The sequence below is a fragment of the Bombina bombina genome, chromosome 11 (genome assembly GCF_027579735.1).
Source record: "Bombina bombina isolate aBomBom1 chromosome 11, aBomBom1.pri, whole genome shotgun sequence".
NCBI classification, from domain to species: Eukaryota; Metazoa; Chordata; class Amphibia; order Anura; family Bombinatoridae; genus Bombina; species Bombina bombina.
Window position 1 is genome coordinate 82522006 of NC_069509.1, and position 22738 is coordinate 82544743.

Sequence of the window (22738 nt, forward strand, 5' to 3'; positions counted from 1 at the left end):
AAATGAAAGAAAAAATTTGGGTTTCATGTCCCTTTAAATGGTACAAGCTGTAACCCATTGGATATTTACACAGATAAGGCCACCTGCACCTATCTTCTACTAAGGACAAGGGCAACAAAAGAATTTTCTGTTGCCAGGAATATTTAATGCTATACTAGATAAAACCGTTATAGTGCCCTATAGCAATAAATTAATTTCGTTTTCAAATCACTTCTGCAACACTACAGATCACGGTGTTGTCCATGATAATCCAAGTGATTATACTACAAATATACCGCCACAAGGGAGATTGAATTCCTTTACACTATGTGGTTTGGTCATAGCATCATGGACACAACAGATTAAACTAGCAATATTGCTGAAACAATGTTAAAGGGATATTCTATTCTAACATTTCTCCACTTTAATGTGATTAAAAGGTACACAGGTTAAATTAAAGGGACAGTCTAGGCCAAATAAACTTTCATGATTCAGATAGAGCATGTAATTTTAAACAATTTTCAAATTTACTTTTATCACCAATTTTGTTTTGTTCTCTTGGTATTCTTAGTTGAATGCTTAACCTAGGAGGTTCATATGCTAATTTCTTAGACCTTGAAGTCCACCTCTTTCAGATTGCATTTTAACAGTTTTTCACCACTAGAGGGTGTTAGTTCACGTATTTCATATAGATAACACTGTGCTCGTGCATGAGAAGTTATCTGGGAGCAGGCACTGATTGGCTAGACTGCAAGTCTGTCAAAAGAACTGAAAAAAGGGGCAGTTTGCAGAGGCTTAGATACAAGATAATCACAGAGGTTAAACGTATATTATTATAACTGTGTTGGTTATACAAAACTGGGGAATGGGTAATAAAGGGATTATCTATCTTTTAAAACAATAAAAATTCTGGTGTAGACTGTCCCTTTAAACTTTAAAGGGACACTAAACCCAATTTTTTTTTCTTTCATGATTCAGATAGAGCATGCAATTTTAAACATCTTTCTAATTTACTCCTATTATCAATTTTTCTTCGTTCTCTTGCTATCTTTATTTAAAAAGCACTAATGTGATGCATAGGAACTGGACCATTTTTGGTTAAGAACCTGGGTTATGCTTGCTTATTGGTTGGTTAAATGTAAGCCTCCAATAAGCAAGCGCTATCCATGGTGCTGAACCTAAAATGGTTAGGCCGATAAGATTTACGTTCCTGCTTTTAAAATAAAGATAGCAAGAGAACAGAGAAAAATGGATAATAGGAGTAAATTAGAAAGTTGATTAAAATGTCATGCTCTATCTGAATCATGAAAGAAACAAATTGGGTTTAGTGTCCCTTTCATGATTCAGATAGAGAATGCAATTTTAAACAACTTTTCCAATTTACTTCCATTTACAAAATGTGCACAATCTTTTTATATTTACACTTTTTGAGTCACCAACTCCTACTGAGCATGTGCGAGAAGTCAGACTATACGTATATGCATTTGTGATTGGCTCATGGCTGTCACATAGTACAGGGGGAGTGGAAATAGACAAACTTTGAAATTCATCAGAAAAAAAAACTACTACTCATTTGAAGTTCTAACTAAGTGCTATTTCATTGTCTTCTTATCATGCATTTATTGATTATGCAAATCTACTTTATTTACTGGTCCGATAATGGTCCATTTTAAAGGCTGGAGTATATTTAATTGCTTCCAAACAGTTGCTTTACGTTTTGTCATTTGAAAAAGCTGATTTTGCCTATAGAAACCACCACCTACATTTAAAACATGAATAACAAATGTATCTAGCATTAGGAGGAAGGACCACGATGCACCTGTGGCGTGCCATTTTTTTGAGGCAGATCATTCTATTTCACAATTAAGATATCAAATAATAGATTGGGGTCCCCCCATTCCAAGAAGGAGAGGTAATAGTGAACTTATTTTAAAAAGGAAGGAAATGCTTGGAATTCATAAGCTTGATGCATTAACCCCTAAAGGGATTAACAGAGATTATGAATTGAATTTGTTTTTGTAATGGATATTCTTTCTGTATTTTGTTTTTCATATCTGTATTTAATTGTGTAGGTTGCAATTTTAAATATACCAATCTTTTTTTCAGAAATTATGTCATGATGAGAGGGGAGGAGTTATACATTATCATCATCATCTATTTGTAGAGCACCAACAGACTCTGCAGCGCTATAAACATAGGCGGTATACAAGATAACATTAATAAGGATCAAATGGGTAGAGGGCCCTGCTGAGAGTTGCAATGTTGTAGTCATCTCTTATGAAGGCGATCTACAAACAGCTGGGCTCATAGGCTTACATGCTAAGGGGTTCAAAGGGAAAGCAATGGAGTTAGGAAAGGTTAGCATAGGTTGTATGCATCCCTGAATAGTAGAGTCTTTAGGGAGCACTTGAAGCTTTCAAAACTAGGGGAGAAACCTTGTGGAGCAAGGCAGAGAATTCCACAAGATAGGAGCCAGTCTGGAGAAATCCTGTAAACGGGAGTGTGAGGAGGTAACAAGAGAGGAGGAGAGTAGGAGGTCATGAGCAGAGAGAAGGGGACGGGAGGGAGAGTATCTGGAGACAAGGTCTGAGATGTAGTGGGGAGCAGTGCAGTTGAGGGCTTTATATATCAGAGTGAGAATTTTGTGTTTAATCCTGGAGGCAAGAGGAAGCCAGTGAAGGGATTGGCAGAAAGGTGCAGCAGATAAAAAGCGACATGCATGGCAGAGGCATTCATTATATATTGTAAAGCAGCTAGGGAGACCATAGAGGATGGAGTTGTAGTAGTCGAGGCGGGAAAGGATGAGAGAGTGGATTAAAATCTTAGTTGTGTCTTGTGTAAGGAAATGTCTAATTTTAGAGATGTTTTTAAGGTGGAAGCAGCAGGCTTTAGCCAAGGACTGAATGTGAGGAGAGAAAGAAAAATCTTAGTCAAAATCTGAGTAAAGTGTGACTCCAAGACATCGGGCATGCAAGGTAGGGGGTAATGATAGAGTTATATCAACAGTCATACATAAATTGGGGGGGGTGATTTTGAAAGAAGGGGGGAAATAAGGAGCTTAGTTTTAGAGAGATTTAGCTTAAGGTAGTGAGAGGACATCCAAATTGAGATATGAGAAAGACAATTAGTGACACGAGTTAGCAAGGAAAGAGAGGAGGTCTGGTGCAGAGAGGTAGATTTGGGTGTCATCAGTATACAAATTATATTGAAACCCATGGGACTTTATTAAGGAACCTAATGATGACGTGAAGATTGAGAAGAGAAGGGGAACAAGGACAGAGCCTTGCGATACCCCATCAGAAAGTGGTAACAGGCAGAGGATGCCCTAGAGAAGGTTACACTAAAGGTATGGTTAAACAGATTGGAAGAGAACCGCAAGAGAGCTGTGTCGCAAATGCCGAAGGATTGGAGGGTTTGGCGCAAAATAGGATGGTCAACAGTATCAAAGGCAGCAGACAGATCAAGGAGGATAAGCAGAGAGAAGTGGCCTTTGGATTTTGATGTAAGTAGGTTACCCTTAACGATTGCTGTCTCTGTGGAGTGATGGGGGTGAGATCCAGATTGCAGTGGGTCAAGGAGGGCGTTTAATGTAAGCAAATAGGATAGACATGCATATATTAGCTTTTCAATACGTTTTGAGGCAAGAGGGAGTAGGGAAAAAGGGCGATAGTTGGATGGGGAGGTTGGATAGAGAGAAGGTTTTTTTGAGGATAGGTGTGACCAGTGCATGTTTTAGAGATGAGGGAAATATACCGGTGCTGAGGGAGAGGTTGAAGATGTGCGTGAGTATAGGGGTAAGGGTAGAAGAGAGGGAGGGAAGTAGCTGTGAGGGGATGGGGTCGAGGGGACAGTATTAAAGGCAGAAACTTCCTCGGGAACAGGGGCAAAAGAGCCAAAATGTATGGCTAGGTGGGTTTTGGATAATTGTGACCTTTTGAGGGGGTGGGAGAGCCTTGTAGTATGTTGAGAGCTGATTTCATTTCTGATGGAGTCGCTTTTGTTATTGAAGCGGCTGGCAAAATCTTGAGCCGTGTAAAAGGTATTTGAAGGTGCTTAGGTGCACATATTGTTTGAGACATGACTAAGGGTATGTAACCCAAAACGTAGTCTTGGTTTGTTATACCTGCTTCTGTAAGATGGAATAAAAGTAAATTCTTGAATTTATGGTGGTGCTGCTTTCTTGGACTTTTCAACAATGCAAATGTAACATTTGCCACTTTTATGTATATATTTATTTTTAAATAGCCTGTATAAATCACTCACAAACATCTGTTGATTCCCTTTCATAGTTAAAGGGACACTGAACCCAAATTTTTTCTTTCATGATTCAGATAGAGAATGTCATGTTAACCAACTTTCTTATTTACTCCTATTATCAATTGTTCTTCATTCTCTTGCTATCTTTATTTGAAAAGCAAAAATGTAAGTTTTGAGGGAGGAACTTGACTCTCAACACATGGAAAGAAGCATCTCAACTCTAAAAGAAAAATACCAAGCCGACTTGGACAATTTAAAGGTCCGGTCAGAATACTTTGTTTTTTATTCATATTCTTATAGTTCTATCTGTTGTATGTTTCATGCAGTTATAAGCTATTATTATATGTGCCGAAGTATCCTGTACACAAACATCTATGTAAAACCAACTCGGTAGACCTTTTTGTTGGAAGCATATTTTATTTTTTAAATCGTTCTGTAGCTTCTGTTATATTTATTTTGGTTATACTATAGACATACACTGTAGTTATACATATTGTGTTAGTCATATCTAGTAAACCTTAAAGGGACACTGTACCCAAAATTTTTCTTTCATGATTCAGATTGAGCATGAAATTTTAAGCAACTTTCTAATTTACTCCTATTGTCAAATTTTCTTCATTCTCTTGGTATCTTTATTTAAAATACAAGAATGTAAGTTTAGATGCCGGCCCATTTTTGGTTCACAACCTGGGTTGTTCTTGCTGATTGGTGGATAAATGCATCCACCATTAAACAAGTGCTGTCCAGGGTTTTGAACCAAAAATTGGCTGGTTCCTTAAGCTTAGATGCCTTCTTTTTTCAAATAAAGAAAAATTGATAATAGGAGTAAATTAGAAAGCTGTTTAAAATTAAGAAAACAATTGGGTTAAGTATCCCTTTAAAGGATCATTAAATACAGTAGAATTGCTTAATCGCCAAGTGCATAATAAAACAACAATACAATAGCACTTACACTTATTTGGATAATTGACTTTAACTTGCCAGACCCTTGTACCATGTGACAGCAATCAGCCAATCACAGTTGCATATACACTAATCAGTAGTAGCTGGTACCTAAGAAAGTAAATTAATAATGGAAGTATATTGGGAAAATCTCTTAAAACTGTATTCTGTATCTGAATTGTGAAAGTTAAATATTGACATTAGTGTCCCTTTAAACCTGTATTATCACAACATAAACCTAAAACAACAACAATAGTTTTATACCTGCTTCTCCAGGTGGGCAGTAATGTCTTCTGAAGGGCAGTTTTTAGTGGTACTAGAGAGTGGCAGGGGTGATATTGGTATCTGCTTCTCTTCTCGCAGAGGGGTGGTCTCCACCTGTTGCCAGCGCTGTTCTATCTCCACTTGAACATTCGGAGACACTGGCCCTTTGTCAACCTCCATGCGAGAAGCGTCTTCTCCCGTAGACTCCTCCACGGAATCTGTGCTCTCAAAACGCTTCCGACGCTCCTCTCTACGACGGGCTCTCTCTCTCTCTAACTCCCCCAAGTCAGTCTTGCAGTCAGTGGTATCATAGGAGGGCAAGGACTTCAAAGCCTCTGCAGCTTGAGCCCTCTCTTGCGCCAGCGCTTGCTGAATAGGACGAAACTCAGCCCAGTCAAACGTTTTAGAGCGGCCTTCCCTTCTGCGTTCTCTTGCTCGGCTCCTCTTCTGCTCAACTTCTGTATCTGAATGGTCAGGTTCCTGCTTGTCACTGTGTAAGGAGCTGGAGTTGTAGGAGGATGCGATGGAGGTTTTACTTTTCTCCTCTGGCAGGGAGCTGAGAGAAGACAATGAAAATAAACACAGTAACTTATAATATACCAAGTACTGCACCTGCACTGCGCTTATTCACCTGATCATCTCAAACAGATGGTACAGAACTGACTGGAAGAGGACACAAAATGATTAAACTAAGCAAATGCCAAGTTTATAAAAAGGAGCAACCAACATTCCAACTACAAAACAAAAAACTTTCACAAAATAAGCTCCGTTCTAACTACAACTTCAGGCCAAATGGTTACTACACTGAGCTAAATAATTTTGTGGACATTACTAGAGGCCACGTACATAATTTGCAGATGTGCCCTCTCAAGCTACAATTAAATTCTGATACGGTGTAAAATACTGAATTATTTATTTTATTTTTATGGTTGCATTAAAGGGACAGTAAATATAGGCATTATTGGTATTGAACAGAAGCATTTTTGTAATATACATGCATTAGCAAAATAAAAGCTATAGCTGCTTCAAAATTGTATTTAAAGTATGACCCAGCATTTTAAACAGAACACTTGCTCAGAGAGCCTAAAGTGTTTGTACTATCTGGTAATGACTTAATTTGTTAATTGCTGACATGATACAAGCCCCACTGATGATCTGAGCAGCTACATTATTTAAAATGCTTGTGCATTGAGAATATCTAAGCTATGCTTCACATGCACGTGCAGAAAAATGTTGACACTAAAACAGTGATAACTTTTACTAGAAGTATTTTGCCAATTCATGTATATAACAAATATGTTTCTATTCAAAGATGTAATTAAGTGCATTTAGATTTTGACCGGAATGTACCTTTAAATGTTACATAATTCGTGTCCTGCAGTTGTTATTTTTTTTGCAAAAAAACGATGTAAAAGTACAGACGACTAGCTGCAAATACAGACATAAACTCATATATACGCTTTTGTATCTCTCATTTGAGGCCAGCGTTTCTGGTAATTTCCCATTTGGCAATACCAGCAATGGAAACAAGTATGACCTGCAGCAAATCGCGTGAACGTGAGCAGAGAACTTTTAAAAACAGGATATTGCAAAAAACAAAAACAAATTATGCTTACCTGATAATTTTATTTTCTTCAGATGGAAAGAGTCCACAGCTGCATTCATTACTTTTGGGAAATAAGAACCTGGCCACCAGGAGGAGGCAAAGACAACCCAGCCAAAGCCTTAAATACTCCTCCTACTTTCCTCATCCCCCGGTCATTCTGCCGAGAAACAACGAACAGTAGAAGAAATATCAGGGTGAAAAGGTGCCAAAAGAATAAAAATACAGACGCCCCACATAAAAAAAAAAAAAAAACGGGTGGGGAGTTGTGGACTCTTTCCATCTGAAGAAAATAAAATTATCAAGTAAGCATAATTTAAGTTTTTCTTCATAAAAGGAAAGGGTACACAGCTGCCTTCATTACTTTTGGGAAAACAATACCCAAGCTATAGAGGACACTGAATGACAAGATGGGGGGGGTACAAGAGGCGGCTCATTCTGTAGGCACCAGACCTGAAACCACTACCCAACAAAACCCTGCTTTGCCTGAAGCCAAGAAAAATTGAAAAGACAAAAAGCCACAAGGACACTGACCCGCAGATAGTCCGGAAACCTAGCTAGAGACCGTAAAAACAGACTCAACTGAGCCAACAGTCCTCCAGGAGACACTGTCTCCCAGCAGTCGGTCCCCAACCACACACCCCTTACTAGTGAAGGCAACACCAGCCCAAAATTCCCAAAGGGATAGGGCAAGGAGAACCAAAAGGGAAACCGAAAGATCACCACAAATTCCATAAAGAAGAACTCCCAGAATGAGCCCAGCTCACAAAGACCCAAATGGATCCCGACAAATAATGGGAGGCAACGTCCAGACCAAACAAAAACCACAAGTATCAGGACCGGGCATCGGAACAGAGAAAACCTGCCACTCAACATTGGGCGAAAGCACCTAAGAAGACAACTGAAGACTGAGTCCTCAAAACGTCAGAACTTAGAATACTGAAGTATTCAAACATATAATACGTGTAGCAGACCCAGATGAAGCAAACAACTGAGTCAAGAACACGCAGTCATCAGGATGACACAGAAAGAAATACTTGCTGAGAAGTAAAAAGCGGCCAAACAAGAGATCAGATTGCAAAAACTCCAGGACAGAGAGCACACTCCAGGCATTCCAAGCCGCCAGACCGACACATAGGTCTCAAAAAGGGAGAAACACAGAACCTCAGCGAGTCCCACTGCACCCCCGAAGATGAACAACAATCTCAGAACCTACTCCCAGCCGGGCCAGCCCAAGCGACGGCATGTCTGAAAACAGGGGAACAAAGGAACACGCCCACCAGCTCACAAAAGAATGGCCCCAGCCATTCCAACAGGGCTCGGGTGCCCATCCGAAACTCCTTACCGACAGACGAAAAGGCTGAATAATCTTGCAAAAAAAGGCCCAACATAGTCTCAGCAAGACTCCAGATAGAACAGAACAACCCAGAGAGTATATACTATTCAACATAGGTTAAATCCTCTGTTCTACCACCTTAATCCAGGAGAAGTCCTAAGATAAGGACCACACCTCCGTAAGGAGGAGAACAAACCCCCCTACGAAAAAAGGGGTCATTAAATACAGGCACCTGCCCACAAGGCCACAGACTGAACAAGAGATCAATCTCCAACGCAGATGAACTTAGAAGGAATCCCCCTGGAAATTAGCCTGCTATCACACAAGCTGCAGCGGATACCCTACCAACCCTTCGCCTGCAGAAATGCGAAGCAAACTTTCCAAGGGAAACCGTTCAATAAGCGTAAGGCAAGCCCCATGAGCATTGGCCTCATAAAACCTGGTCAACCGGAACCAGGTCAACTAGCCAGACCAAAGGTCATAGCCCAAGTTCTCTGGAAGTGGAGAACCCTGAACCCACCCTGAAGTCTGAAAAATCAGGTATCAACCCGCAACGGGAACCACAAGGGAAAACGCTGAGCGGAAGCCTCAGAAATCGGAAGAACCAGAGCGATGACAGGTCTGAGCCCCCAATTGTTTAAAAACAAACAATATCCCAGAAACTCAACACCCCATCTGATATAAAAAACAGACCTACAGGGAGATTTCAATGCAATATCAAGAACAGCCCTGATAACGAGAACACCTCGCAAGTCCCGACCCAAGGAAGAGACCATCCCTTGCGGAAATCCAACACCCCAAAGGAGCCAAGGCATCTCGAACCAAGACACTAGAGCCCATAGGCGTTTGAACTGCCACAAGACGTCCAAAGCAAGGGCATACCTCGATGCAGATCATCCCTAGCTCTAGGGAAGAACCGGCGCCACGTGTCTGAACAAGTCACGAAACAGAAGAACTGAACTTGAGCAGGACCAGCCTGCAGACAGGGTCATAACTGTCATGCTGCCTAAATCCTCCCTCAGAGGGGAAGAGAATAACAGACAAACATAAGACTAACATGTCCCGTGACAAACTTCTGCAGCAGTAAACAGCAAGGATCGATCCCAGAGAAAATTCCAGAAGGAAACACAAATAACAATAAAAAAAAGACATGCTAACCGGATAAAAGAAAATATAAAGCAACCCGTAGGTTAACGCCCAGATGAACAGGCATACCCGTAGGACCAGCCAAACGGAACCCTGATCTTCCACAAAACTGGGAAACGACAATCAGAAGATTACGTCATCCCCCATGTCTAATGGAGGTGAGCCATTCGAAGTAGAATACTGCGGATTCCCGTATCCGTTAAGAATAGGGTCCTCTAATAACTCAAAAAGAATATATAATATGGACTATAAGAAAACAAAATCAAAACGGCACCTGACACCCACAATAGCTGGGGCACTCACCACCTCCTATGAACCAGACACTGGCAGACTAGAATTTCTCCATCGCCACACGGTTAGGAATGCGGAAATGGAAGACCAGATCGTAAACACGCCCAGTCACAAGGTGAACCGTATAGTCCAAAAAAAGCACGCCCAACCATAAGGTTGCGTCACTTCCAAAGGCCTTTATGTTCCAGCCAGGAGCCCAATTAACACTACACATAAGCAGATTGCATCACAAACATGATTAAAAAAAAACCCTGTTCAATAATCCCCCTCAGGAGATATTAACCCTCGGTTCCAAGAAACCAAATGAGTCTCACTGAGACCCTATATTCTTTATATTATAAGTCCCGCAAGATGGCCCTTACAGGAAACAAATAAGTTACAGTACATTCTGATGAAGTAAAAGAAACGATCTTACCTGAATCTACTCTGTGGAACAGGAACACAGCCCTTCAAGTGTAACGGATAGTAGCAGCACCACCGCCATGGACTTGAGAGAAGAAAGCAGGCAGCGAAGCGAAGTTAGACAATGCCGATTGCTTGTGGAGCTGTTAACATGAGTCGGAATTGTTTCACAGAAAGACTCTCCCTGCATCTCCGGACTCTAACTTTCATCCAAGCCCTTACTGAGAGACTGATAAGATTACTTAAAACTCTCACCCCATGCCAAAGAGTACTACCCTCCATAAGAGACAAACAAACTTCAGACACTTCTCTGCCAACCTTCTGGGACGAAAGGCTGGGGTATGAGGGAAGTGGGAGTATTTAAGCCTTTGCCTGGGATGTCTTTGCCTCCACCTGGTGGCCAGGTTCTGAAGTCCCAAAAGTAATGAATGCAGCTGTAGACTCTTTCCATTTATGAAGAAAACATAATTTATGCTTACCAGATAAATTCCTTTCCTTCATTGCAGGGAGAGTCGACAACTTCATTCCTTACTGTTGAGAAATACAACACCTGGCCACCAGGTGAAGGCAAAGACACCCCAGCCAAAGGCTTAAATATACCAATATATCCCCCCCCCATTATTCTGCGGAGAGAACAAGGAAAAGGAGAAACATCAGGGTATAAAAGGTGCCAGAAGGCAACCAAGGTTATATAGTCTGATTGGAATCTGATAAACTGGGACGAACCCAGAAGGGGCCAATCCTTCAAGGCATTGAAGATTGCCCAGAGTTCCAATATATTGATCGGAAAGGAGGACTCCTTATTCCATAGCCCTTGTGCCTTCTTGGAAACATAAATGGCTCCCCAGCCGGAAAAGCTTGCGTCTTTAGTTACAATCTCCCAGGATGGTCTCAAGAAGAACGTGCCTTGGGACAGATTATCTAGACAGAGCCACCAAGAGAGCGAGTCTCTCAACAGCTTGTCCAGAACAATCTGTTGAGACAGATCTGAATGGCCGCCGTTCCATTGTCTCAGCATGCATAGTTGTAAGGGTCTGAGATGGAACCTGGCAAAGGGAATGTTGTCCATACAGGACACCATGAGTCCAATCACCTCCATACACTGGGCCACTGAGTGCCTGAAGGAGGCCTGGAGAGCAAGACATGCAGTAATTAGCTTGCAACGTTTCTGATCTGTGAGACATATTCACATGGCTATGGAGTCTATTGTCTCCAGGAAATTCACCTTGGTACTTGGAGCAATAGAACTTTTTTTCCAAGTTTATCTTCCATCCATGTGATTAAAGAAGACTGAGAAGGGACTCCGAGTATTCTTGTAGCTAGATGAAAAGATGGTGCCTGTACCAAGATATCGTCCAGGTAAGGCGCTACTTCAATACCTCGTGTTCTGGCAACCACTAGAAGAGCCCTCAGAACCTTCGTAAATATGCTTGTAGCAATAGCTAGGCCAAACGAACTGGAAGTGCTGGTCCAGAAAGGCAAACCTCAGGAACTAAAAATGCACCCTGTGTATCGGAGTGGAAAGGTATGCATCCTTCAGGTCTATGGTGGTAATAAACTGTCCTTGCTGAAACAGAGGAAGGATTGGCTGTATTGTCTCCATCTTGAAAAAGCGAACACCCAGAAACTTGTTTAGGCACTTTAAGTCCAGAATTGGACGAAAAGTTCCCTCCTTTTTTGGAACCACAAAAAGGTTTGAATAAAACCCCAAACCTCTTTATGCTGTAGGTACCAGTACAATTACTCCTAGAGAGGAGAGATCCCGTACACAACCTAAAAAGGCAGTCCTCTTCTCTGGTCTTGTAGACAGTCTAGAGAGTAGGAATCTTCCCCTGGGCGGATTAGATTTGAATCCTATCCGGTATCCCTGAGATACAACCTCCAGGACCCCAAGGATCTGTACATCCTGGAACCAAGCGTCTGTAAAAAGAGACAGTCTGCCCCCTACTCGATCCGATATCAGGGGCCGCCTCTTCATGCTTGTTAGTCTGTTTGGACTTATTCCAGAACTGAGCCGGCTTCCAAGTACTCTTGGGCTGCTCGGACTTGGATGAGGATTGCGGTCGTTGTGATTTGTCCTAACGAAAGGAACAAAAAACAGAATTTATGTTTACCTGATAAATTTCTTTCTCCAACGGTGTGTCCGGTCCACGGCGTCATCCTTACTTGTGGGATATTCTCTTCCCCAACAGGAAATGGCAAAGAGCCCAGCAAAGCTGGTCACATGATCCCTCCTAGGCTCCGCCTACCCCAGTCATTCGACCGACGTTAAGGAGGAATATTTGCATAGGAGAAACCATATGGTACCGTGGTGACTGTAGTTAAAGAAAATAAAATATCAGACCTGATTAAAAAAAAAAAACCAGGGCGGGCCGTGGACCGGACACACCGTTGGAGAAAGAAATTTATCAGGTAAACATAAATTCTGTTTTCTCCAACATAGGTGTGTCCGGTCCACGGCGTCATCCTTACTTGTGGGAACCAATACCAAAGCTTTAGGACACGGATGAAGGGAGGGAGCAAATCAGGTCACCTAAATGGAAGGCACCACGGCTTGCAAAACCTTTCTCCCAAAAATAGCCTCAGAAGAAGCAAAAGTATCAAACTTGTAAAATTTGGTAAAAGTGTGCAGTGAAGACCAAGTCGCTGCCCTACATATCTGATCAACAGAAGCCTCGTTCTTGAAGGCCCATGTGGAAGCCACAGCCCTAGTGGAATGAGCTGTGATTCTTTCGGGAGGCTGCCGTCCGGCAGTCTCGTAAGCCAATCTAATGATGCTTTTAATCCAAAAAGAGAGAGAGGTAGAAGTTGCTTTTTGACCTCTCCTTTTACCTGAATAAACAACAAACAAGGAAGATGTTTGTCTAAAATCCTTTGTAGCATCTAAATAGAATTTTAGAGCGCGAACAACATCCAAATTGTGCAACAAACGTTCCTTCTTTGAAACTGGTTTTGGACACAGAGAAGGTACGATAATCTCCTGGTTAATGTTTTTGTTAGAAACAACTTTTGGAAGAAAAACAGGTTTAGTACGTAAAACCACCTTATCTGCATGGAACACCAGATAAGGAGGAGAACACTGCAGAGCAGATAATTCTGAGACTCTTCTAGCAGAAGAAATCGCAACTAAAAACAAAACTTTCCAAGATAATAACTTAATATCAACGGAATGTAAGGGTTCAAACGGAACCCCCTGAAGAACTGAAAGAACTAAATTGAGACTCCAAGGAGGAGTCAAAGGTTTGTAAACAGGCTTGATTCTAACCAGAGCCTGAACAAAGGCTTGAACATCTGGCACAGCTGCCAGCTTTTTGTGAAGTAATACCGACAAGGCAGAAATCTGTCCCTTCAGGGAACTTGCCGATAATCCTTTTTCCAATCCTCCTTGAAGGAAGGATAGAATCCTAGGAATCTTAACCTTGTCCCAAGGGAATCCTTTAGATTCACACCAACAGATATATTTTTTCCAAATTTTGTGGTAAATCTTTCTAGTCACAGGCTTTCTGGCCTGAACAAGAGTATCGATCACAGAATCTGAGAATCCTCGCTTCGATAAAATCAAGCGTTCAATCTCCACGCAGTCAGCTGGAGTGAAACCAGATTCGGATGTTCGAACGGACCCTGAACAAGAAGGTCTCGTCTCAAAGGTAGCTTCCAAGGTGGAGCCGATGACATATTCACCAGATCTGCATACCAAGTCCTGCGTGGCCACGCAGGAGCTATCAAGATCACCGACGCCCTCTCCTGCTTGATCCTGGCTATCAGCCTGGGGATGAGAGGAAATGGCGGGAACACATAAGCTAGTTTGAAGGTCCAAGGTGCTACTAGTGCATCCACTAGAGCCGCCTTGGGATCCCTGGATCTGGCCCCGTAGCAAGGAACTTTGAAGTTCTGACGAGAGGCCATCAGATCCATGTCTGGAATGCCCCACAGGTGAGTGACTTGGGCAAAGATTTCCGGATGGAGTTCCCACTCCCCCGGATGCAATGTCTGACGACTCAGAAAATCCGCTTCCCAATTTTCCACTCCTGGGATGTGGATAGCAGACAGGTGGCAGGAGTGAGACTCCGCCCAAAGAATAATTTTGGTTACTTCTTCCATCGCTAGGGAACTCCTTGTTCCCCCCTGATGGTTGATGTACGCAACAGTCGTCATGTTGTCTGATTGAAACCGAATGAACCTGGTCCTCGCAAGCTGGGGCCAGGCCTGGAGCGCATTGAATATCGCTCTCAGTTCCAGAATATTTATCGGTAGAAGAGATTCTTCCCGAGACCAAAGACCCTGAGCTTTCAGGGATCCCCAGACCGCGCCCCAGCCTATCAGACTGGCGTCGGTCGTGACAATGACCCACTCTGGTCTGTGGAACATCATCCCTTGAGACAGATTGTCCAGGGACAGCCACCAACGGAGTGAGTCTCTGGTCCTCTGATTTACTTGTATCTTCGGAGACAAGTCTGTATAGTCCCCATTCCACTGACTGAGCATGCACAGTTGTAATGGTCTTAGATGAATGCGCGCAAAAGGAACTATGTCCATCGCCGCCACCATCAACCCGATCACTTCCATGCACTGAGCTATGGAAGGAAGAGGAACGGAATGAAGTATCCGACAAGAGTCCAGAAGCTTTGTTTTTCTGGCCTCTGTTAGAAAGATCCTCATTTCTAAGGAGTCTATAATTGTTCCCAAGAAGGGAACCCTTGTTGACGGGGATAGAGAACTCTTTTCCACGTTCACTTTCCAGCCGTGAGATCTGAGAAAGGCCAGGACAATGTCCGTGTGAGCCTTTGCTTGAGGAAGGGACGACGCTTGAATCAGAATGTCGTCCAGGTAAGGTACTACTGCAATGCCCCTTGGTCTTAGCACCGCTAGAAGGGACCCTAGTACCTTTGTGAAAATCCTTGGAGCAGTGGCTAATCCGAAAGGAAGCGCCACGAACTGGTAATGTTTGTCCAGGAATGCAAACCTTAGGAACCGATGATGTTCCTTGTGGATAGGAATATGTAGATACGCATCCTTTAAATCCACCGTGGTCATGAATTGACCTTCCTGGATGGAAGGAAGGATAGTTCGAATGGTTTCCATCTTGAACGATGGGACCTTGAGAAATTTGTTTAAGATCTTGAGATCTAGGATTGGTCTGAACGTTCCCTCTTTTTTGGGAACTATGAACAGATTGGAGTAGAACCCCATCCCTTGTTCTCTTAATGGAACAGGATGAATCACTCCCATTTTTAACAGGTCTTCTACACAATGTAAGAACGCCTGTCTTTTTATGTGGTCTGAAGACAACTGCGACCTGTGGAACCTCCCCCTTGGGGGAAGTCCCTTGAATTCCAGAAGATAACCCTGGGAGACTATTTCTAGCGCCCAAGGATCCAGAACATCTCTTGCCCAAGCCTGAGCGAAGAGAGAGAGTCTGCCCCCCACCAGATCCGGTCCCGGATCGGGGGCCAATATTTCATGCTGTCTTGGTAGCAGTGGCAGGTTTCTTGGCCTGCTTTCCCTTGTTCCAGCCTTGCATTGGTCTCCAAGCTGGCTTGGCCTGAGAAGTATTACCCTCTTGCTTAGAGGACGTAGCACCTTGGGCTGGTCCGTTTTTACGAAAGGGACGAAAATTAGGTCTATTTTTTGCCTTGAAAGGCCGATCCTGAGGAAGGGCGTGGCCCTTACCCCCAGTGATATCAGAGATAATCTCTTTCAAGTCAGGACCAAACAACGTTTTCCCCTTGAAAGGAATGTTTAGTAGCTTGTTCTTGGAAGACGCATCAGCCGACCAAGATTTCAACCAAAGCGCTCTGCGCGCCACAATAGCAAACCCAGAGTTCTTAGCCGCTAACTTAGCCAATTGCAAAGAGGCGTCTAGAGTGAAAGAATTAGCCAATTTGAGAGCATTGATTCTGTCCATAATCTCCTCATAAGGAGGAGAGTCACTATCGAGCACCTTAAGCAGTTCATCAAACCAGAAATATGCGGCAGTAGTGACAGGGACAATGCATGAAATGGGTTGTAGAAGGTAACCCTGCTGAACAAACATCCTTTTAAGCAAACCTTCTAATTTTTTATCCATAGGATCTTTGAAAGCACAACTATCCTCTATGGGAATAGTGGTGCGTTTGTTTAAAGTAGAAACCGCTCCCTCGACCTTGGGGACTGACTGCCATAAGTCCTTTCTAGGGTCGACCATAGGAAACAATTTTTTAAATATGGGGGGAGGGACGAAAGGAATACCGGGCCTTTCCCATTCTTTATTAACAATGTCCGCCACCCGCTTGGGTATAGGAAAAGCTTCTGGGAGCCCCGGCACCTCTAAGAACTTGTCCATTTTACATAGTTTCTCTGGGATGACTAAATTTTCACAATCATCCAGAGTGGATAATACCTCCTTAAGCAAAATGCGGAGATGTTCCAATTTAAATTTAAATGTAATCACATCAGATTCAGCCTGCTGAGAAATGTTCCCTAAATCAGTAATTTCTCCCTCAGACAAAACCTCCCTGGCCCCCTCAGATTGGGTTAGGGGCCCTTCAGAGATATTAATATCAGCGTCGTCATGCTCTTCAGTAACTAAAACAGAGCAGCCACGCTTACGCTGACAAGGGTTCATTTTGGCTAAAATGTTTTTGACAGAATTATCCATTACAGCCGTTAATTGTTGCATAGTAAGGAGTATTGGCGCGCTAGATGTACTAGGGGCCTCCTGAGTGGGCAAGACTCGTGTAGACGAAGGAGGGAATGATGCAGTACCATGCTTACTCCCCTCACTTGAGGAATCATCTTGGGCATCATTGTCATTATCACATAAATCACATTTATTTAAATGAATAGGAATTCTGGCTTCCCCACATTCAGAACACAGTCTATCTGGTAGCTCAGACATGTTAAACAGGCATAAACTTGATCAGAAAGTACAAAAAACGTTTTAAAATAAAACCGTTACTGTCACTTTAAATTTTAAACTGAACACACTTTATTACTGCAATTGCGAAAAAACATGAAGGAATTGTTCAAAATTCACCAAATTTTCACCACAGCGTCTTAAAGCTTTGAAAATATTGCACACCAATTTTGGAAGCTTTAACCCTTAAAATAACGGAACCGGAGCCGTTTTAAGCTTTAAACCCCTTTACAGTCCCTGGTATCTGCTTTGCTGAGACCCAACCAAACCCAAAGGGGAATACGATACCAAATGACGCCTTCAGAAGTCTTTTATAAGTATCAGAGCTCCTCTCACATGCGACTGCATGCCATGCCTCTCAAAAACAAGTGCGCAACACCGGCGCGAAAATGAGACTCTGCCTATGCTTTGGGAAAGCCCCTAAAGAATAAGGTGTCTAAAACAGTGCCTGCCGATATTATTATATCAAAATACCCAGATAAAATGATTCCTCAAGGCTAAATATGTGTTAATAATCAATCGATTTAGCCCAGAAAAAGTCTACAGTTTAAATAAGCCCTTGTGAAGCCCTTATTTACAATCGTAATAAACATGGCTTACCGGATCCCATAGGGAAAATGACAGCTTCCAGCATTACATCGTCTTGTTAGAATGTGTCATACCTCAAGCAGTAAGAGACTGCACTCTGTTCCCCCAACTGAAGTTAATTGCTCTCAACAGTCCTGTGTGGAACAGCCATGGATTTTAGTTACGGTTGCTAAAATCATTTTCCTCATACAAACAGAATTCTTCATCTCTTTTCTGTTTCTGAGTAAATAGTACGTACCAGCACTATTTGAAAATAACAAACTCTTGATTGAATAATGAAAAACTACAGTTAAACACTAAAAAACTCTAAGCCATCTCCGTGGAGATGTTGCCTGTACAACGGCAAAGAGAATGACTGGGGTAGGCGGAGCCTAGGAGGGATCATGTGACCAGCTTTGCTGGGCTCTTTGCCATTTCCTGTTGGGGAAGAGAATATCCCACAAGTAAGGATGACGCCGTGGACCGGACACACCTATGTTGGAGAAATTAGACGATTGCCGTCCCTTAGGCCTATCCTTATCCTGCGGTAGGAAGGCACCCTTCCCTCCGGTAACAGAAATAATTGGGTCCAGCCCTGGACCGAATTAAGTCTTCCCCTTGAAAGGAAGAGAGAGGAGTCTGGATTTAGAAGTCATATCCGCAGACCAAGACTTCAATCAGAAAGACTGGCGGGCTAGGGCCACAAAGCCAGAAACCACCTGTAAAATGGGATAGAATGTAGAGGGGATGGGACCAAGTCATTTCGGTAACATTTACATGTCATATTACAGCTTATATACACACACAACCTAAAAGGTAGTTTTATAATTTTAATACTTTTGAATTCATAGTACCATCAAGAAGATAGTACAGTACTGAAATCAGAAATGTAATAATAGTTTTATATAAATATCACCCAGCATTTGAATTTTAGAATACAAAATTAAAATGTGTATATATTATTATTATTATTATTATTATTATTATTATTATTATTACGCAGGCAGAGAAGATTGTGACCTGCTAGTTATTTTTATTTTAAAAAAATATTAATGAAAAATACATTTTATTGAAATCAAACTTTAAATTTGATGAAGCCTTTGATCTACTCCTTTAAAAGGGAGCTGCAAGGATCTTAAAAAAGACCCATGGAAGTATTGTTAAATTTGAAAAGAATATGGTAACACGTAGATAAGCATGCTTCAGATCTATGGCAAATGTATTGATCATGTTCGAAAATAGGAAGAACTGACCAATGGACCGCCATTTTACAATGAGGAACACTATCAAACTTGTGGACTGTAGTGAGTCCAAAACTAAATACTGGTACAAAACCCATTATCCAAGAATAGCTTGGATTTCAAAATATTTGTATATTTGCATCTGTAAAATGGGGCAGTTTGGAGAAGGGATGGGACCAAGTGTAAACAACAATATCTTATGTCATTTAGATAATATTTACATAATTCAGTACAATACATGTAACCTAAAGGTAGTTTTATATCATTTTTAATACATTTGTTACATAGTACCATAAGAAAGATAGTACAGTACTGAAATCAGAAAAGTAATAGTTGTAAATAGACTATTATTTGTATTTTAGAACACAAGAACCAAATTAAAGATGAAGACAGAAAGATTTTGACTTGCGGATAGGAAATCTTAATTTTCAATAATATTTATTTTAAAATATTAATGAAAGTGTCTGGATTTAGGAATTCCAGACCTTGACATATTTACCTGTAATACCTTTCTTTTGAATAATAGACCATGAATAGATAAATTATATAAATAAGTAGAACCTAAATGAGCTGATAGAAAGCCTTCCCTTTTATGGAGTCCCAAGAAAGATTTTAAAGAAAGAAAATTGTAATTGAAAACCTAACAAATGGTATTTAACCACTGAAGTAAGTAACTTTTACTCCTCTTCTAGGTTAGACTGTAACTAGTATATCTACTTTCTTTGGAGCATACACTTGGGCACCTTATTTTTCATAACAGATCTGAGAAAAATGAACAACGTACCTGAGGACAGTACAGCCATTAAGGTCCTTCAGACTTGTGTTTAGGTACCTTTGTTAAAGGGAAAGTACACACCAATTTTGATATAACTGCATGTAATAGATACTACTATAAAGAATAATATGCACAGATACTGATATAAAAATAAAGTACAAAACCTTTTAAAAACTTACTCAGAAGCTCCCAATTTAACACTGTTAATGAGATAAGCCTGGGACACCCAATGAAAAGGGCTGATAGCAGAACCACCCCCCTCCCCTGCATATGAAAAGACCCTTTATACAAACAGAAGCAATCTGAAGTCAGTATACATCAGAATAAATCTAAAACTTTGGGGCTTGGTTAGGAGTCGGAAAATGAGCACAATGTTATTTTAAAAAAAAAAGCGAAACTATACATTTCTAGAAACACACACCCATATGGGTTATATAAATGGATCATCTACAAAATATTTAGGCAAAGAAAAATCTAGTATATAATGTCCCTTTAAGTTCTGGAATTAGATTTCTCAGTGGACTTGATGGCACTTGAGTAATATCCACAAAGAGTACCAGATTTAAGTTTGTTCTTTTATCAGAAGATAATTTAATACAAATGTGCATATTTTCAATGCCATACTGGTATACAAATATAGAGACAGTTAGAAAAAAAATCTGTCTCAGCTTATATGTATGGCCTACTTATTGAGAGCCTAGAGGACCAGGCCTGGGTACAACTAGGCCTCCTTTTTGGACACAAAAAGTTTTGACTAAAATCCTTGGCCACGCTTGTGCAAAGGTACAGGTGGAAGGGGGTCCTGCACAGTGTTCAGGTTGCTTAACAAGAGGGTCTGAGGAAATTCTTGAGAATATTGGTGGAAAAGAACACAGTGAACTTCACACCCAAAGGAAACTGTTTTCTATTCCCCCTTTTCAGACACAAAGGGCTCCATGTACTAAGAGGCGGGCGGACAGCTTCTTAACTCGCGAAGCTGTCCGCCCGCCTCCGCTACACACGGGCAGCAGATCTATTGATCCGCTTGCCCGTATGTATCATTACACACTCAGCAGAGTGTGTAATGCCCGCCCCTTCAGTCGCGCGACCAATCACGCGACTGAAGGGGCTGTCAATCACCAAGAGCGAGCTCTCAGTGATTTTGCTTCGCAACCTAAGAGGTGGCGTAGGGTGTAGGAAGCAGCGGTCTAATGACCGCTGCTTCTTACATTGCGGGAAGCAGGCTCGCATATGCGAACCTGCCCCGCAAAGGCTCCGGAGCAGCTTTCGCTGCTTCATACATGGAGCCCAAAGTGTCTCAGGGAAGTGAGATAATTAATCTATCAATAAAAAGACTGCTTGAATGAGGACTGTAATGTCACACCTCTCTGGGTTTGGCCTGGAATGGTGTTGGGGTTGTTGTAGAATATGATAAACCATTTAACTTCTATTATGAAACCCATCAGCGAGGAGGTGGAATACTGGCAAACGCCACCAAAGCAACATGTAAGGAGCAAATCTTTAGCTATTATGTAGCGGTTTAGATTCACATACAGCCCAGGAGCGAGGAGTAGCTTAAGCTGAACATTTTATAAGATTGCAATGAGGAGAGAAGTTGGGAGAGACAGAGAGTGGTGATAAGAGGAAAAAGGAGAGGGAACACTGTACTCTCTATTATTTAAATAGCCTGTTCTGTGTATGTAACAGCAACTTAATTATTAATGATGTGTACAGAGAAATAATGGTGTTGCTGCAATGTGTGCGCAGCACTTGAAGGGACAGTAAAGTCAGAATGAAACAAAGTAATGGTAAACTTTCCACTTTGTATAAACAGATCCGGAATGTAAGTGATATTTTAGTTGGAGTTTAATCCATCAGCTGTAATGAAGATGCGCTATAACTTAATTTTTAATGTAGCACTGAAATTCAAAGACCTCACGCTCTGGCCGCCTACTTCAAAAGTAATTTTTTTTTTGTGAGCCAACGGTTTGATCTGTCCTCCAATCAGTGCTCTAACTACAAAAAAATATTGAGTGAGTGCTGTATGGCTAATGAGATGATTGGAGAACAGTTCAAACAGTTAGCTCAAATAAAAATGACTTCTGAAGTGGGCAGCCAGAGCACGGGGTATTTGAATTTCAGCGCTACATTGAAACGTTATAGCGCATCTTCAATACAACTGATGAATTAAACTTCATTCAAAATATTGCTAATATTCCGGATCGGTTTATACAAACGGGAAAGCTTACCATCACTATAAATCGATTAGATCGATAGAGCATGGTAGTATAGACAACTATCCAATTTCTATAATTAATTTTGACTAGTTCTCTTGGTATCCTTTGTTAAAAGAGTAATCCTAGGTGAGCTCACAAGCGATATGGCAGCAGTGTTTGCACCATTGTTTATAGTCATGTAATACAGTTACAACCCTGCTGCCATTGACTGCTTAAGACACGTGCACGTTTCTGAGCTTCTATCAGCCTACTCAAGTTTAGTCTTCAACAAAGAATACCAAACAAAGCAAATTTTGATAATAAAAGTAAAATGTCAAGTTGTTTAAAATGGCAAGCTTTATCTGAATAATGAAAGTTTATTTTGACTTTACTGCCCCTTTAAAGTGAAGGTAAACTTTGATGAATGAAAGCCGTTTTTTAAAAATAGGGGCACTTTCATTCATCAAAGTTTAGAAAGCAGCCGTTTTGTTTAAAAACTTACCTTTGTTCTTTTCACAGCCAGAGCAGCTTCCCCCACACGGAGATCCTCTCACGTCAGCAATGACTAATCCGACTTCCTCCAATCATGGCATGGCCTCAGGCAATGACTACCCTGGGGGGGGAATGCCGTGATTGGAGGAAGCCGGATTAGTCATTGCTGACGTGTGAAGAGAGGATCTCCCGATGGGGGAAGCTGCTCTGGCTGTGAAAAGAAACAAAGGTAAGTTTTTAAACAAAACGGCTGCTTTCTAAACTTTGATGAATGAAAGTGCCTCTGTTTTTAATAGTATTTTTAAAAAACGGGCTTTCAATTATCAAAGTTTACCTTCACTTTAAACTAACGA

General features: G+C 41.5%; 1 protein-coding gene across 8 annotated transcripts in view; it reads right to left on the bottom strand.

Annotated features, from left to right (window-relative positions):
• The window catches only part of MPRIP (myosin phosphatase Rho interacting protein), a 384980-nt gene that overhangs the window by 40372 nt on the left and 321870 nt on the right, over positions 1-22738 (bottom strand). For all 8 annotated transcript variants that reach the window (XM_053694605.1, XM_053694610.1, XM_053694609.1 and 5 more), the window contains one exon: positions 5443-5998. In XM_053694605.1, the coding sequence (XP_053550580.1) occupies positions 5443-5998 (556 nt within the window). The remainder of the gene's footprint in view (positions 1-5442; positions 5999-22738) is intronic.